The sequence below is a fragment of the Felis catus genome, chromosome E1, assembly GCF_018350175.1.
Source record: "Felis catus isolate Fca126 chromosome E1, F.catus_Fca126_mat1.0, whole genome shotgun sequence".
NCBI lineage: Eukaryota > Metazoa > Chordata > Mammalia > Carnivora > Felidae > Felis > Felis catus.
The window spans coordinates 58,545,762-58,561,452 of NC_058381.1; the positions used below are offsets into that span (position 1 = coordinate 58,545,762).

The 15,691-nt window shown below is 65.3% G+C and overlaps 1 protein-coding gene and 1 long non-coding RNA gene across 10 annotated transcripts in view; one reads left to right on the forward strand and one right to left on the reverse strand.

The window, feature by feature from the left end:
• Positions 1 to 15,691, reverse strand: part of RBFOX3 (RNA binding fox-1 homolog 3) — a 448,365-nt gene that overhangs the window by 2,433 nt on the left and 430,241 nt on the right. For 4 of the 9 annotated variants that reach the window (XM_019818344.3, XM_023244208.2, XM_023244207.2 and 1 more), the window contains 10 exons: positions 13,356 to 13,493; positions 11,337 to 11,390; positions 10,422 to 10,514; positions 8,880 to 8,940; positions 5,682 to 5,735; positions 5,347 to 5,479; positions 4,700 to 4,862; positions 3,728 to 3,789; positions 2,549 to 2,627; positions 613 to 906 (listed from right to left, as the gene is read on the reverse strand). In XM_019818344.3, the coding sequence (XP_019673903.1) occupies positions 862 to 906; positions 2,549 to 2,627; positions 3,728 to 3,789; positions 4,700 to 4,862; positions 5,347 to 5,479; positions 5,682 to 5,735; positions 8,880 to 8,940; positions 10,422 to 10,514; positions 11,337 to 11,390; positions 13,356 to 13,493 (882 nt within the window). In that variant the 3' untranslated portion in view covers positions 613 to 861. Of the gene's footprint in view, positions 1 to 612; positions 907 to 2,548; positions 2,628 to 3,727; positions 3,790 to 4,699; positions 4,863 to 5,346; positions 5,480 to 5,681; positions 5,736 to 8,879; positions 8,941 to 10,421; positions 10,515 to 11,336; positions 11,391 to 13,355; positions 13,494 to 15,691 lie in introns of those variants that run through there. The other 5 variants (XM_023244203.2, XM_023244206.2, XM_023244205.2 and 2 more) reach the window with 5 other exon arrangements.
• LOC109494493 overlaps positions 1 to 15,691 on the forward strand; it is a 32,928-nt gene that overhangs the window by 980 nt on the left and 16,257 nt on the right. Inside the window, exon 2 of the long non-coding RNA XR_002738136.2 lies at positions 12,877 to 14,673. This is a non-coding gene — a long non-coding RNA (uncharacterized LOC109494493). The remainder of the gene's footprint in view (positions 1 to 12,876; positions 14,674 to 15,691) is intronic.

The window sequence follows — 15,691 nt, forward strand, 5'->3', positions numbered from 1 at the left end:
TCCGGCGGGGCCAAGGTGCCATCCCCGGGGCCTGGCAGAGCGGGGTGGGGGCTGGGAGAGCCTGCAGCCAGAAGTCACCGCGGGCGGGCTGAGGGCGACCCCTGGGGCCCTGCAGGGCCGATGGCTTTGTGCGTGCGTGCGTGTGGGGTGGCAGGGTGCAGGGGAATTTCTTCCTAGATTTTCCTTTCTTACAACAGAGGCTCAGCAGCCCCGAGGCTGGTGTGGCCACGGCAGTTTCCGCCTTGCACGTGTGCTTGTGACTGCTTCGGCAGGAAACGTCAATAAACTTCAATCAGAAATGTTAGTTTCAGCCGGACGGGGGTGAGGGGGGCAGAGACGGCTACTCCTGTGACTAGGTGAAGGTGGGAAGGGGGCACCGTCCCCGCGTCCCTCCCTGAACCCCAGGGGAGGGGCAGTGGCTGTGGCCCCCTGCTGGCCGCTGGCAGGGGGGGGGGTCTCCTGTGGCTCCACAGACCCCGGGGGATGATGGGGAGTGGGTGTCGCCCTGGCGGGCTCTACTGCCAGCTCTCAGGGAGGGGGAGGGGGTCTCGTGCCCAGCCTAGCCCCTCCCACTGTGTGCATACCGTACCTGAAATGGCTTGGGGGTCACAACGTCAACAAAGTCAAAATAGGAAGCAAGGTTTCAGACACACAGGGGTAACCAGGGTCAAAGACACACACGCCATGGTGAGGGGCAGGGACACCAGCTGGCTGGAGGAAAAACCTATGGACTTTAGCGTCGCGTGCCGCTGACTGGGGGGGGCGCACTGTCCTCCCGGTGGCTGTGCCTGGTTTTGGCCTGCTGGGTGTGGTGTGTACTGGGCAGTCAGTGTGAATGCTGCTAGGGGCTGGGCCCTCTTGCTAGTAGGGGGTGAAGCGGCTGTACCCTCCTCGGCAGAGGCTAGCCTGCAACATCAAAGATGACAAACAGCCAATCAGTACCGCCTTGTGGTAGGGGGGGAAAAAGCAAAAAGAAAAAAAAAAATAAGGAAAACCAAAAAGAAATCGCTAAGTCCCATGTTTTTAAGGCTGGCCTTGGGGAGAGTGGGTACCAGTTACCATGGCAGCGGGGGGGGGGCCTGGGCTTCGTTCTGTCGTGGTGGTGGCCTGGGGGCCAGGAGGCTGCTGGGGTCATCAGCCCCGGCACTCCGGGACAAGGAGGTTTGAGAAGTCTCTTGACGACTCTCTAGGCTCGGGCCTGGCCCTCCCGGGGCCCCTCTCTCTTTAATGGGTCGGGGGAGGTCTGAGCGAGGGCCCCACCTCCTCAGAGCCCCTTGGGGGCTCTGGCGGGTGGACGGATTTCCTCTGTCAGGGTTCCCCAGGCCTCGGCTCCACCAGGAGAGGCTGTGGCTGCTCGCCCAGCTCCTCCGAGCTGTAGGGGGTCCCTGGGGTCCCTCCTCTTCCACCAGGGCCTCGCTTGGGCCTGGCCCTGCATCCGGCTGAGGAGGACGGGTCCTGGATGCTCCGGCTCCTGTGTCCCTGGGCTGCGCTGGGTCAGGGAGGTCTCCACAGGAACCTCCTCCCCACCAACCAATTTCAACAGGAAGTGGGAGCGGCAAGCGCCAGAGGGGAAAAAAAGAAAATCTTACAGGCAAAGATGAGAACATAAGAGGGGCCCCTCTGTGAATCAACGAAAGCTTTTAGCCAGCAGCTGCATGCTGGGGGGCGCCCTGAGCTGAGCCTGGAGCCGAGGGACCCGCAGAGCGCACTTTTGGGGCCTCTGTCCGGGGAGGGGCCGGCCCCCAAGAGGCCTGCTGCTGCCCCCTGTGGCTGCTAGCTGTCACTGCAGGCTGCCTGGGATGCGGGGAACTTGTCAAAAAATCAAAGGCAGAACAAAAATGGGGAGGAAGTAATCAAGACCAAGGAAGATGGAACAACGTATCCGTACTGGCTCCGAACCTCCTCCCTCCTTACCCCCCGAAAAATGTGTTCATCTTTGATGCTGGATGCCAAGCTAGCTAAAAACCGACATCAACACCCCCCAGGGCCGGGGGTGGGTGGGCACAGGAGGCAGGTGACCACTGGAAGCAGGTTTCGGGGTACAGAGTGAGCTGGGCTGCATGTGTCGACAGCTGGCCATACACACACACACACACAGACACACTGGCCTGCACACCTCTCGTGCCGAGAGCCGGCCGGGAGTGCGTGGGGGGGTGGGTGCCGGGAGAGCGCTGGCCCCAGGGCCGCCGACGGGTCTGGGTGGGAAGTGGGGGGCAGCCCCTGTCCCTCTCCTTGACGTGAGGAAAAGCGCAGTGACAGGACACAGGGGGACGGTGGCGGACACACCCCCACGAGCCTCTGGAGCCTCAGAAGACTGGGCAGAGTGGGCGGACCAGGATGCTCCCCAGAGGGCCAGACGTCCTCACTGGACCTGCCTCCCTCGAAGTCCCCCGGGGGCTCAAAGGGGCAAGTCCTCCCCCAGACTCCCAATCCAGGCCTTGGTCCTCCCAGGCGCTGGTCAGAGGTCTGGGGCATTGTCCTCAGGGCCTGCCCACCCCAGCCTGTCAACGGCCAGCGCCTAAGGCCAGGCGGCGCCCCTGCTCCTTACCATGGTTCCGATGCTGTAGGTCGCTGGGGGGCCGATGGTGTGGTGGTAGGGGTCGGTGGCCGCATAGACTCTGCCGTAACTGGGGAGAGAGGGAGGTGTGGGGGGGTGATGGGGGCAGGTGAGGGGTGGCAACGGGCCCCCCACCTCCTCCAGTGTGGTCCCGCCCACCAGGCCCCCCCTCCCTCCTCGCCATCCTCTCTGCCTGTTGAGAAGGAAGCGTCTGGAACACAGCTGGCCACCCTCCTCTCGGCTCTTCCAGCGTGTGCTGACCCTGACGAGGGGCAGGCTGTTCTACCAGGGACCTCGTGGAAGGAAACAGGAGTCCTCACAGAGCTGGGGTGGAGGGAAGAGAAACCTCGATCCCCGGAAAGAAAGGGGGCAGAGTGCTCAGAGCAGGGAGGGGGGACGGGGGGGGGACATGGCCCTGTGTCTCCCTGATGGCCTTCCTCTCAACTTAATTCTGCGTGTGAAATGCCACCTTCTTGTAGGACAGGGCTGGGCCGAAGGGCCTGCCGTGCACCGGACAAAACCCACACGTGAGATGCAGCGAGAAGCTTCGAGAAAGGTGCGGGTCCCCGGGTGCCACCAGGAGGGACAGTCAGGTGGTCCCCAGGCCGGCACCCACCACGTGCATGCCAGGCTCCCCTAAGCAGGAACTCTGTGCCCAATGGACCAAGTGCCCATGTGCTAGGCTAGGCCACACCCCTGGGGGACCTGCCTCCAAACACAGAGCCACCCCCCAGCCCCTGGGTGTGCCCGCCACTGGGCAGAGGGCCGGCTGCTCTCAGATGGCCACACTGTCCACCTGGTCTCGCCACGGCCCCTGGGAGCCCAAGCTGCTGCCTCTCCTTCTCTGAGCTAAAGGGCCTCAGACCCTGAAGCCCCAAGAAGGATCGGAGGCGCGCCCACGGGCAGAAACACAGCCTCCTGAGTACCCTTCCCACTCCGGGGCCTCCAGGGCAGGAAGGGACTGAAGAAACCGGTGCGGGGGGGGGGGGGGGGCCCGCTGGCTCAGGGGTCTCGGACCTGCTCTCCTCTGTCCAGATTCTGTGCCGCCGCCAGGGGGAGCTGCCCCAGGCCCAAGCAGTAGTGAAGTCTTCCCGTCTGTCTGAGCCCAGCCCTGCAGGGACCCTGTTACCCCATCGTCTGTCTTTATCCCGACCACGGCCCCAGCCATACCTGTCGCTATAGGCCGCGGCTGCTGCTGCAGGCTGAGCGTATCTGTAGGCTGCATAGCCCCCCTGCAGGGTAAGGGGGAGGGAGAGATGGCACAGAGGCTTAGCGGGGCTGACGTGGCCTGTCAACCTTCCCCTTTCAGCCAGGTGAGGACTGGCTGGTGGGTGCAGGCCTGGGGGCACCTCGCTTCTGGCCTAATGGAGACCTAAGGACCACAGATTATCAAGTGGGCCGGGCTGAGGTGAGGCAGGGGTGTCTGTTCACTTCCCCATTCAACACACTGGTGGGTACCAATTACGTGCCTGGCTGTGTTCGTGGCCTTGACACATGTTAAGTGCCCACAGACCTGCTAGCAGTCCAGTGGGCCCCTGATTTTGATGCCCGTGGGTGTGGAGAACCCATGGGTGACTGGGTGCCATCCCAGATACTGGGAAAGGTCAAGGGCAAACCCGGATCACGTCTCGGCCCTGGCACAAAGGGACTGTTGGATTATGGGCAAATGCCCACGATGGAAGCAAGGTCTCGTGTTGAGCTGGGTAGGTGCGTGAGAAGGGGTTGTCAGCTGGGGCTCTGGGCTAGAGGAAGCAGCAGGGGCAGCCCCACGAAGGGAGAGAGAAGCCACAGGAACCCACCAAGGGGTCTGCCCTCGAGCCCCTGCCTCCTGGTCTCTCTCTGGGCCTCTGTACGGGACATGGGGTACCCACCGGGGCTCACTCGGTGACCCCAATGCAGTTAGGGATACGGGAGAGTCGCCCCTGCCCCCATCACCCAAACGCCCTGGGGACTGGAGAAGACATGAGCACAGACAGCCCAGGCTCCGCTGTGCCGAGGTCCCCAGGGACCCACTGCCCTGGCACTCTCACCCTCCGGGGTTCCGAGGATGAAGTGGGATGGAGTGGGGGAGGGGAAGACCCTGGAAATCAGCTGAAGGCCTGGACAAGCCCCACCCCGCCCTCCCCTCCGGACCGCACTTACATAAATCTCAGCACCATAAAAGCCGTCCTGATACACGACCCTGGAAGCAAACGGACAAGAGAGTGGTGGGCAGGCCGGCTCCGGCGTCTGCTGAGGAGGGAGGGGGCAGGGTGCCAGCCCTGCCCATGGGACTGGCATTTTAACAAGCGTTTGCTCCAGTGCCCTGTTTTGGTATAACAATAGAGTAACACCCTTGCTGGTCAGTTCCTCTCTCCCACAAAGCCAGGGGCCCCGCGGCCCCTGTTGCTTACCCTCCCCCCACCCCAGCCCAGGCAGCTGTCCCCCCATCCAGGCAGAGGGCACTGGGCCCCGGGGAAATGGTCCAGGGAGGGCTTCGAGCAGGCCCTCGCTGAGCTCAAGGGCCAACCACCATCCCATTAAATCAGCTGGCAAGGCGCCGGGGCTCTAAATGTCCCCCAAATGCCAGTGAGCCTTGGCGCCCATGGCACGATCGGGTTGGGGTACTGATATGGAGGCGACTGCAGTGCAAAGGTCTGGGGGTTCCCGACACCCCCTCCCCCCCACCTTCCCGCAGTTCTGGAAAGGCTGCTTAGCCCCTCCGGCTGCCCAGGGCCTCCCCCCCCCCCCTCCACGCGCCCTGGGCTTACCCCCATGCCTCCCTCCCAAGTGCCTCCCCAGGTACTCACGCTCCATAAGTTGGGATGGGGGGCGGGGGCGGCGCAGCCCGAAACGTATTATACACGGCCCGGCCCCGACCCCGTAGGTGCGCGCCCCTGTAGGCTACGGCCGTGCCCGTGGTGGGGTAGGGGAACCCCGTCACTGTAGGAAAGGGGGCCAGAGAAAAGGCAGTGAGAGGGAAAGCCTGAGGCCAGGTCGAAACAAGCCGGCCAGTGAGCCGCCACAGCTAGCCCGGCACCGCCCAACCACGCCCGCACGGCCACGCCCCTTCCTGGCCACACCCACCCACCGGCCACACCCCCACCAGCCTGGCTCCGCCCAGAGTGACCGCTCTAGCCTGTACCTGCATAGAATTCAGGCCCATAGACTGCGCCCACCACGGGGTTTAGCTTCCAGCCTAGAAGAGAAGCAAAGAAACCCAGTCACCGTTTCCCCCGTTCTCTCCCCACCTCACCCTATCCTGGGATCCTCCCACCTTAGGCGTGGCCTCTGCAGCCCGGCGGGAGGCCGGCCCACCTCCCTCCGCGGTCAGGGCGGGGAGAGGAGACCCCGGGCCCCTCTGGGGATGTTGCAGGCTCACCGGCTCTGACCTTCTGGTCCCTAGATAACAGGGACCAAGTCTCTCCCGACCCCCCTGCCTGGGTGTCCTCCTGATTGTTTTCAAGTTGTGGCCCTCCCCAGCCCGCCCCTGGGACTGCCCTGCGGAGGGGGGCGGGGCACCAGCTCCGGCAGCTTGGAGTCTGCAGTCTCTGCAGGAGAGAACTAGGAAGGGAAACTGGAACACTTCTGTCAACTTCTGCGGGCCCACAGCTGGGGCGAGGGGTCCGGCCCACCTGCGCTTCGGCACATGATGGGGCCCAGTCACGGGAGCGCGGTCTCCGGTGGGGGCCGGGCTGCCTTCCAGGAGGGCCAGAGGCTGCCGTGAGGGGGCGTGGCTTCTGCCACGGCCTCCTGCCACCTCCTGTCCCAAAGCCCCTGTCCTGGGGTGGAGTTCTCCGTCCCCACGGCTGAGTCCCGCCCCGACCGTCCTGGGTCTGTCTTTCCCCGGAGCAGCCAGGGGAAGGGCTTCCTGAGGAGGAAGGGCCTCTGGACTGGAGGTACTAAGAAGGACAACTAACATTTCCGGAGCACCTCACCGCGCACCACACTGTTCTAAACCCACCCAAGTGTCACACCCTCGCATTTTACAGACGAGCTAGCGGAGGCTCCGGGAGGAAGGAAGGGCAGCCTCACATCCCAGAGCCCGGGGGGAGTGGCGGAGCCAGATCCAGACCCAGCCCACATTCCTGGCTGTTCCCTGGCCTCCAGCGAATCTGCACCCACCTGTCCCTCTCTGCAGGTGGACTGGCTCAGGGCCCTCCGCTTCTAGACCAGTCTTCCCCTCCCACCAGGGACCCATGTGTAGGAGTGAAGCCCGCTTCCATCGGAGGGTCCGAGGGGTGGACGGCAGCCAGCTTTGAGTGGGTTCTGGCCCCAGGTGCTCGTTCAGATACCATGGGCACGGCATGGTGTCTTTGACCGAGCCCAGCCCCTGACCGCCTGGCTGTACCTGGTCTTATCTTGGCAGTATGTCCTGACAGCCCGGCTCCCTATCCCGCTTGGCTTTGTGAGGAGGGACAGAAGGGACCCGTACCCACTGGCCAGCTAGCAACATGCCTCTGGAGAGCGTGGTGAAGGACGAGACCAGGCCATCAGTGTCAGACCCTACCTGTGGGCCTCCAACCCAGATTCTAACATCCCCACTGCTGGGTGGGCGGCCGGGAGTGTCTGGGGCCTTGTTCCTCCCGGGGGTCCATTCTGTGTCTGAATGTTACTGCTGAGACTCTGGAATCTTCTCTAAATCCCAGATCAGGAGGGAAGAAATGTTTCATCTCCCAAAAAGAACTCGTCCCAGGAACTGAGTCTTCTTAGTAAGAACCACGATGGAGCGGAGTCCTGGGGCCAGTGACCCAAGCCCACCCTCCCGCTGAGGCTCCGTCCTCGGGGCTCCCGTGGGTCCTTCAGTTCTGCAATCTTGGGCATCTTTGTCTGTCACTCTGGCTTTCTGATGCCTCCTCCTGTCGCTGCCGGTCCCGTTTCACTGTCTGGGACCCCAGATGACAGAGGCAGCCTGAGGTCCCCCTGGGTGACTCCTTTGTTTCTTCTGTAAATAGTCTTAACGCCTGGTCAAACCTGGTGAGTTTGGTTCCTGCAGTGGACACTTCGGCCCCCCGCCCCGCAGCCGATGAATTTCTGAATTCGATGGATTCTCTGGAGGGTTCAGGCGAAGGCAAGCCACATACCCAGGCCGCCAGAGCCCACGTGCTGGGCTTCCGTTTCGACCCACAGAGAACCTGGGGCCCGCGGACCGCAGCCCACGTCCTTCTTGCTCAGGCCGGCGAGGATGCTCAGGTCAAACCTTGGCAGTGAGCATCTCACCGTTCCCTGTCGTGAGACCACTGTGGGTTCCGCGCCCATCCCGGGCTAGGAACGTGGTCATTCAGGGATGGACTCCGTTCTGGATTCCATGCTTCCCGACGCTCCCGGCTCTGGCTGGAGAGCAGGGGGTGTGGTTCCCAGGTGATGGGGGCGACGGGCCCCCGATGATCGTCCTGACCTGCCAAACACACCTACCACTGTGCCTTACCGTGTCAAGCATTCGGCAGGAGCTCGGGACGCTGGCAAAGGCGGGTGTCCCGAATTTCTTTAAAAAATGTGAGCTTTGACAGTCCTCCAAAAAGCAGGGTGGGAGCCATAATCTAGTCTAAATGTGGCTCAGCCAGACCCCTGCCTTGCTCCCGGAGGCCCCGCTCGTGGGTCATACGCGGCAGATCCCACCCCCCCAGCGCCCTGACCCTTGCTGACCTGTCACCTGACTCCGTGGGTGGCCAATCACACAGGGACAAGAGCGCTGGGGGGGTGGCTTGGTCACTCTGCCCCTGCTGGGGGGTGAGACGTCAAGCCCCCACCTTGCAGGGAGACTCATCCTGACAGCAGGCTACCGCTCACCGGCACGGGCACGAAGTCGAGCGGGCCCCAGCGCACTGCCAGCTGCGCCCAAACCAGTCCGCCTTGGCCGGCGGGGTGAAGACGCGAAGCGTCGAGGGCCACCCCTCCCCTCAGCCTCGGCGGTTCTGTCTTCAGGGTAGACTGGCTGCTTCTGCTTAGAGTCAGGTGTGTGGGTGCGCAAGACCACTGAGTTGGTGAGCATTATGTGCCCGTAAGGCTTCCCTTGGGGAGACCCCCTTGGCGACACTTGGGTCCCCAAGGCCCGGATGGAGGACTATCCGAATTATCGTCACACTCCCTCACTAGGGAGCGTCTCTAGCCCGGGCCCCGCCTCACCGCTTGGAAAATAACTAACAGTGGCCACCGCCCACTGTGCCCGGGGCCTGTCCCTGGGGTGTCCCGTGCTTGGGAAGGCCCGGGCATCCGGCCCCAGCTCTCCTCCTGCTCCGGCCCATCTGTCCCCTTCTGACCCGGCGGAGCTGGGACACGAGGGGGCGCTCAGCATCCGGGGAGGTGGGCTCCTGCAGCCTCCCAGAAGCCCTGGGGCCCTTACCGTTAGTGTAGGGGTTCGCAGTCTTCTTGTTGGTCATGACGCGGGCTGTGGCGTTATTGACCTGCCCGGAGAGAAGGGAGGAGAAGGTGAGGGTGTGCAGGGCACTGGGCTCCCTGCAAGCGTCCGGCCACCCCAGTCCTGCTCTGCACCGCTCCTGCACAGCCGCACCGAGGGCCCGGGGGCTAGGAGAAGGCCCGGGACAGCATCTGCGGCCAGCCTGGCCCCACACCCTGGCTGGCCCTCCTCCCAGGCCTTCCCTCCCCACCGTGCTGCCCCCACTCCAGCGAGCCTGGGCCACCACGGCTCCCGGCGCCCGGCTCAGGCACCACGTCCGGCCCACTGGCCCTTCCTTGCCTTCCACACGCCGCGCCCGCAGACCAAGCCCCAGCCTCTCTCTCCGGCAACCCGAGGCCACTGGAGAAGCTGGCTGGTGGACTCTCCACAAAGTGCTCTCAGCCCAACTTAGCAGACCGGCCCCCAAGACATTCTGTGCCCTCGGTGGCTGCTGAGGCCTTCCTAACCATGGGCACCCCTCTTGTCGGGGGGGGGGGTGGGTAACACCCCATTCCCCTGAGGCCGGCGGAGAGTTCCTGATGGGACACGTGTGTCCCTCGAGGGCAAGGCCGACGGGAGAGGGGGCAAGCGGGCGCCGAGGGGGTGGGTCCTAACTCCAGGCATCTGAGTCCCTGCAGGGGCCCGACTGGGGTGTAGGGAGGGTGGGGCTCGGCCTCTGTGGAAGGAGACCGAGGATAGGGCGGCTGGTGGAACTCAAGAGAGGAGTCGGGGCCACACTGCCTCCCCATGTCCTGTGTGAGCCCCTGGGCCTGGGGCTGCATCCCCCGGTGCCCACCGGGTGCTGCCCCGGAGCCTGGCCGAGGTCGGTGCCCGCAGGGCTGCCGCTTCTGGAACCCCTCGCCCCCCCAGGCCCTGCCGCTTCTCTTCCCACGGACTTTACACTCGCTGCGGACCCCTCCCCTCCCTGGCTACCCCCCGCTGCCCTGCCTGTCCAGGAGCCCAGCTCCCAGGCCGCAGCACTGGCGAGGGGGATGGGCAGCCCACCAGGGAAGGGGTGAGGGGGGCCGAAGGGGACCCGTGGTCTCCTCTCTCTGCCGCTCCTCTGGGCTAGGTCCCTTTCCAGGCCCTGGCAGCTGGGGAGGGGGAGGACAGGGGACAGCTGCTTCTCCCCGGAGGGAGGGGATTAACAGCACCTCCCCACTGGGGGACAGACTGGGTTGGCTGTGGTGCTTAGAGCTGGCCAGCCTCAAACGTGTTGTTCTGGGGGCTCCTCCCAGTGTCTGGCTGACTCCCACAGTTGGGGGGCCTCTTCCAGAAAGCAGAGGGAGGGGGCCCTTGGGTGGGCCTGAAGCGTAGGCCCACGAGGGGTGGCAGGAGATGGGCTGGGCTCTGCCCCCCGCCCCGTCTCCCTGCCCTGGGGACCCTGGCCCGGCTCTCTGCAGGGTGGCCGCGGGGCTGGGGTGGGGGACCTGGGTGACAGTGGCGTTTCTCAAGGGCGCGCCCTGCGCAGCACACTTATCTGAGCACCTCAATTTTCCGTCCCTCTACGATCGTCCCATTCAGCTTCTCCCGGGCTCGGTCAGCATCTGAGCTAGTTTCAAAAGTTACAAACCCAAAACCCTGTGAGCGGAGAAGGACAGACACGGAGAGAAAGGATGAGAGAAAGGAAAAAAAAGGAGGAGTGGGGAGGGAGAGAGAGGGAGGGGGAGAGAGAAAGATGGGCGGGGGGAGAGAGAGAGGGGGAGAGAGAGAGAGAGAGAGAGAGAGGGACTGAGTCAGGTGAGTTGAAGGAGAGGTCGGCAGCCCAGAGGTCTGTTCTGGTACCACCGGCAGGATGCCCAGGAAGGGTCCGGCCCCAGGCGGGGGCAGCTGCCAGCCTGGCCTGAGCCCGGCCTGAGCTGACCGCCTGGCGCCTCCGAGAGGACAGGCCAAAGCCATGAAAGAGAGGCCAACCCGGCCAGGGGCCAGGACTGTGTCACCCTAATGCCACCTGGGGGGCAAAGCTGGGTTTCAGGACCTCCTGGGGGCAGCCCCACCCCCCATCACCCTAGGAGCCTGGATGGGGGGTCTTCTCTTCCCTGAGCAGGGAGCAGGGCCTGTCTTTGCCCACCCTGCGGCCGTGCCCACCGGCCTCGGGGCCAGCTCCCAGGCAGGCCGGCGGCCCCCTGGCGGGGCGGCTAGGCGGCTGGGGACCCGGGGCTCAGCGGGGGCGCGGACAGAGAGGTCCCGGCAGCTCAGACAGAAAGCATCGCAGCTGCAGCAACGACACAGACAGCGGGGTGGGGGGGCGGGGGGGCGGAGGAGCGGGGAATACAAGCACCCGTGTAGCTCAGGGGTCCTCGGGCTCGAAGCTCTCCAGGAAGGAAACGCACATTTCACACGTTAGCCTGGCGGGACCTACAGCCGGCGCTGTAATGGTGGCGGCCTCTGGGCGGCACCCACCTTGGAGCCCCGCTCGTTAAAAATGATCTCCACGTCTAAAATTTTTCCGAATTGCTGCAGAGACAGAGAGGGGGGGTGGGGAGACAAGGGAGGATGGGTTAAGACTGCCGGCCGGCCGGCTCGCCCGCTTCTCAGGAGACCCTCGCCTGCTGCCCGGGTCTGGCCCGAGCCCCCCTCCCCGCCCCCAGCCTCCTGCAGGGAGTAGGAGGGGCTCTAGGTGTAGCCTGGTGGGGGGACAGGAGACGCCTCCCCACATTCTCACGGAGCGCGCATTCCCTGCCTGAGACCCGCGTGGGGGCCGAGGACCAGGGAAGGGTGCAGCGCGGTTGGAGTCGCTCTCCTCTCCCTGCCGGGACCTGCCCCCAGTTACCGATAGCCACCTCTCATTCACACTAGAGGGTAAAGGGCTACAGATAGGTCCTTCCCAAAAGCCGATGGGCAGAAGCCCTCAGAAGAGACAAAGTGCTATGGACAGACCTGTGCTGCCAGCGACCTGTGCTGTTTGGGGCCGGGCTGTGTGGGGTGCAGGACAGAACCGATCCCAAACTCTACTTGACTGGGACATACCGGCCAGGCAGGCCCGGATGCTCTGGCTGCCCCCTTCCTGCCCCATCACCGGCCCAGAATCCCCCGGGGCAGCCCTGTCTCTCTCACTGTCGCAGGAGACCACGAACCTGTGAAGGCCAAATCCCCGAGACCAGGTCCCGGGGGGGCCCTTCCGAGGCCTCTGGTATGTGTAGGCGATGGGCATCCCCTCATCCCACAACACTGGGACTAGGGTGTCAAAGGAGCAGTGACGTGACACGGAAGAGGACAGCAATGCAATCTCAACTCTGACGAAGGCTGGAACAGGGCTGGTGCTGCCTGTCCTCGTGCGGGGACAGGTGGGCTGATGCTGTGGTGAGGGGACAGGGGACAGGCGAGTCGACGCCCTGGAGCGGGGACGAGGACAGGTGATCTTACGCTCTGGTGAGGGGACGGGCGAGCTGACACCCTGGTGAGGGGACAGGCCAGCTGACACCAGTAGGCGTCCGCTGTATGGGGAAGAGGGATGGGACGTGACCTGGGGACCGAGGTCAGGGCGAGCTTTGTACAGCGGCCGCTTTAACTGGGGACCCCCAGGATCAAAGGGGTTGGCAGCTGCCGGGGCCCAGGCCGAGTGGGGCAGAATCCTGATGATTCCACATCCCAGAGGCCCCTCACTGTGTCTAAGCCCCCAATCCGATGGGGCCTGGCCTCCAAGAAGGGGAGTGGCTACTTGGGGCCAAGTGTGGGTGCCGGGTCCATCCTGAGTCCCCCCTCATGGCACCTCCCCTTTGGCAAATCCCATCTGGGTGGGGGGGGGGAGGGGGCGTGGCGTGAAGGCGGGGCTAGGGTTCAGGGGTGGGGGCGGGCACAGTGCTGGCGGTGGGAAAGAGGGTTTGGGGTGAGGGCGGAGGCGCGGGAAGAAACGCGGGCCAGGCCCCCGGGGTTCCGTGGCTGCGCTGTTTGGGACGGATGGCCTGGCTGGTGCCGGCACTCAAGTCAAGCGGCCCAACAGAGTCGCCACGAGACTGGAGGCCCGCCCTGCTGGAACCAACTGGGGGAATCCAGAAGGACGGTGGCGCGTGCTTGCTTCCCACGGTTTGAGCGTCTGCCCGGAGCCCCAAGGACACGGGCCCAGAGAGGGTGAGTGCTCAGCCCTCGGGCATACAGGAGAGGCAGGGCTGGTCGGCTGCTGGGCCTCGTGGGGCCAGGAGGCCGAGCTGCCCCTCCCGGTGCCCTCTGAAGGGTGGTGGTCCCCTCCTGTCAGACCGCGGGGACTGAGGAGTGATAACCTAGCGGGCGCCTGATAACCTTTGGGCCTCGAGGGGCCTCTGAGAAGCGCCGAGGACGGGGGAAGTGGGGGTGGGGGTGGGGCGTGGAGGTGCTGCGTGTCTGGCTGCCACCCCTTCTTTCCACCCTGCAGGCTCAGGTCAGAGCTGGACCCAGGGGACCCCGCGTCGGGAGAGCCGGCACGGAGGGGCCGCAGGCACTCACCCCGAACATTTGCCGCAGGTCGGGGTCCCTGAACCGGAAGGGGATGTTGGAGACGTGTAGCCGCTTGGGCTGCTGCTTCTCTGTGTGGTCGGAGGAGTGGAGCGGCTGGCTGTCCGTCTGTGCCGCCTCGTCTGTCTGCTGCGGGGAGAGGACCCGGGCTGTGAGGTACCCCTCTCGGCCCCCGTCCCGTCCCGTCCCGTCCGGAGCGGAGGCTCTGAAGGCCGGACCCTCCAACTCCCTGGGCCTCCCCATCCTGGGGCTGGGGGCCACAGGGGGGCCGGGCAGGCGGTTCTCACTAGGTGCGGCCCGGCGGCACCTTGACCTCCGAGGCCCGCCCTCCAGGCCTCTGCACGTGGCTGTGCCCGACACCACAGACGCCAACGTGGGGCCAGTGACCCTGGCCGGGTGCGCTGTCACCTCCTGGCTCAGCCCTGAGCACACAGGTCTGACCTTAGCGGTCCCTCGGCTGCACCGACTATCCTGACCCTCAAAGTCAAGGGTTCTCCCTTACCCCACACAACCCAAGTTCTGGGAGCACGGGGACCTTCTGGCTTCCTAGGCCTGATGAGAAGCCGGGGAGATGTCAGAACCCGCCCCCAGGCACGCGTGCCCGCGAGGTGCTGCCCCTCATCCTAGCCCCCGTGCTGTGCAGCACCCAGACCCTCCGCAGGGACAGGCCACCAGCACACCAGCAGGCCAGCCCCCAGCCTGGTTCCGTCCCTGCCGAAGCACGGTGCCGACGGCATGCGGCCTGGGCTCCATCGACGTGTGCCCGGTGGGCGAGCAGGTGACCGACCCGAGTCTCACTGTGGCTCAGCTCTCCGGCGAGGCGAGTGGGAGTGTCCAGGGGCAGCTATCAGCCAGCGACAGACACGGTGGGTGGCACCCACCCCGGGGGCTCCACTGTGTCCCCAGGTGCCCCGCAGGGATGCCAAGGCTTTCTTGGGGTCGCGTCCCCGGCACTCTGCGTGGCCTTGCGTCCTTGTCCGGGGTCTGCGCCTCGGACGGGACCTTGGCTGGAGGCGCGAGGGGCGCCCTGAGCTTCCCTCTGCCCGGAGGGAGCGCAGGGGGAGGGTCCCCCGAGGCCCAGGCTGGACTTCGCAAGAGTGGAGGTGCTGGTGGCCGCGGCCTCGCTCACGGCTGGAGGAGCACGGACAGCTGAGCAGCGGCGACGGTCGGGGTGCAGAGAGCCGCCCGGACACCGCTTCCCACGGGCCTCCGAGAACTGCCGCTTCGCTGGTTCCCTTTCTGCCGGGCTTCCTTGCCGGCAATCGAGGGGGCGCTGGCCGCTACCACAGGCCTCCCGGAGTCCGGACAGGTGAGCAGGGGGAGGCCCTGTGCCCGAGGCTTCCTCCCGGCTGAGGAAACGGAGCCTGAGAGTCAGAGCCTCGTCCAAGGCGACGGCTAGTGGCCAGAGGTCTGTCTGTGGGCTCCTGAGTGGCTGCCCTCAATGGCCAACCGTTCATCCTTTCTGGAAGGAGGGGGCCGCTGCCCTGCTTCGGCACTCGGCCAGGAGGCCTCTGGCCGGGCGCCAGGGTGCCACAGGCGAGGGGGGTGGACGTCATCAGCTCCGGGGCCGCTGGTCCCTCGCACTCGGGTCTGCAGCACACGGTGTGCGATCCCAGGTGTGGTTTGAAGCCACCGTCCTCCTGTTCACCTGGGGACGGTGTGACCCAGGGAGGCCATCCCACGAGCGGTGGGCCCCATTCTGCTGAGTGTGCGTTCTCTGAGCCCTCCTATCGGGCTGGCAAGAGTGACGTGTGTCCGAGGGTGGGGCCGTAGGTGATGGCGGCGCCTGGGCCTGGGGGCCACCAAGCAGCCCCAGGAGCCAGTCTGCTGAGGCATCCGGATGGGGGGGTGGGTGGCAGGTCTGCGGGAGCAACGTCTGGCAGCTGCCTTTGGGCACCTGGGGGGTGCTGGGGGGCACCCGGGGGCTCCTCCTGCCCAGCTAGGGACCTGCAAATGCCCAACAGTCCGGCCCGCCCCCCCCCCCAGTTGTCCTCCTCCCTTGGTCCCACTCTGCTGTGCAGACAGCAAGCCTGCGCTAGTCCTCCAGAGGCTCGTGGGTGCCCCTGAATCAGAGCAGGGCCGGCCGTGTACCCGCTGACTCTCCCGCTTTCTGGTTACGACAAAGTGTGGCTCTTTCCGTGCACTGGTCAGGGTGGGCCCAGCGCCCTCTGTCACTCCAGCCCCACCCAGTGCACGTCACGCAGCCGTGCCCTCAGTTGCTCCTGGGTACGGGTGACTAACGGAATCCCCCTAAATTTGGGGATTCGGCCGGGGAGGGGCATGTAATGCCGGCTTGGAACCAGCAGAGGGCAGCGGTCAGCTTAGCC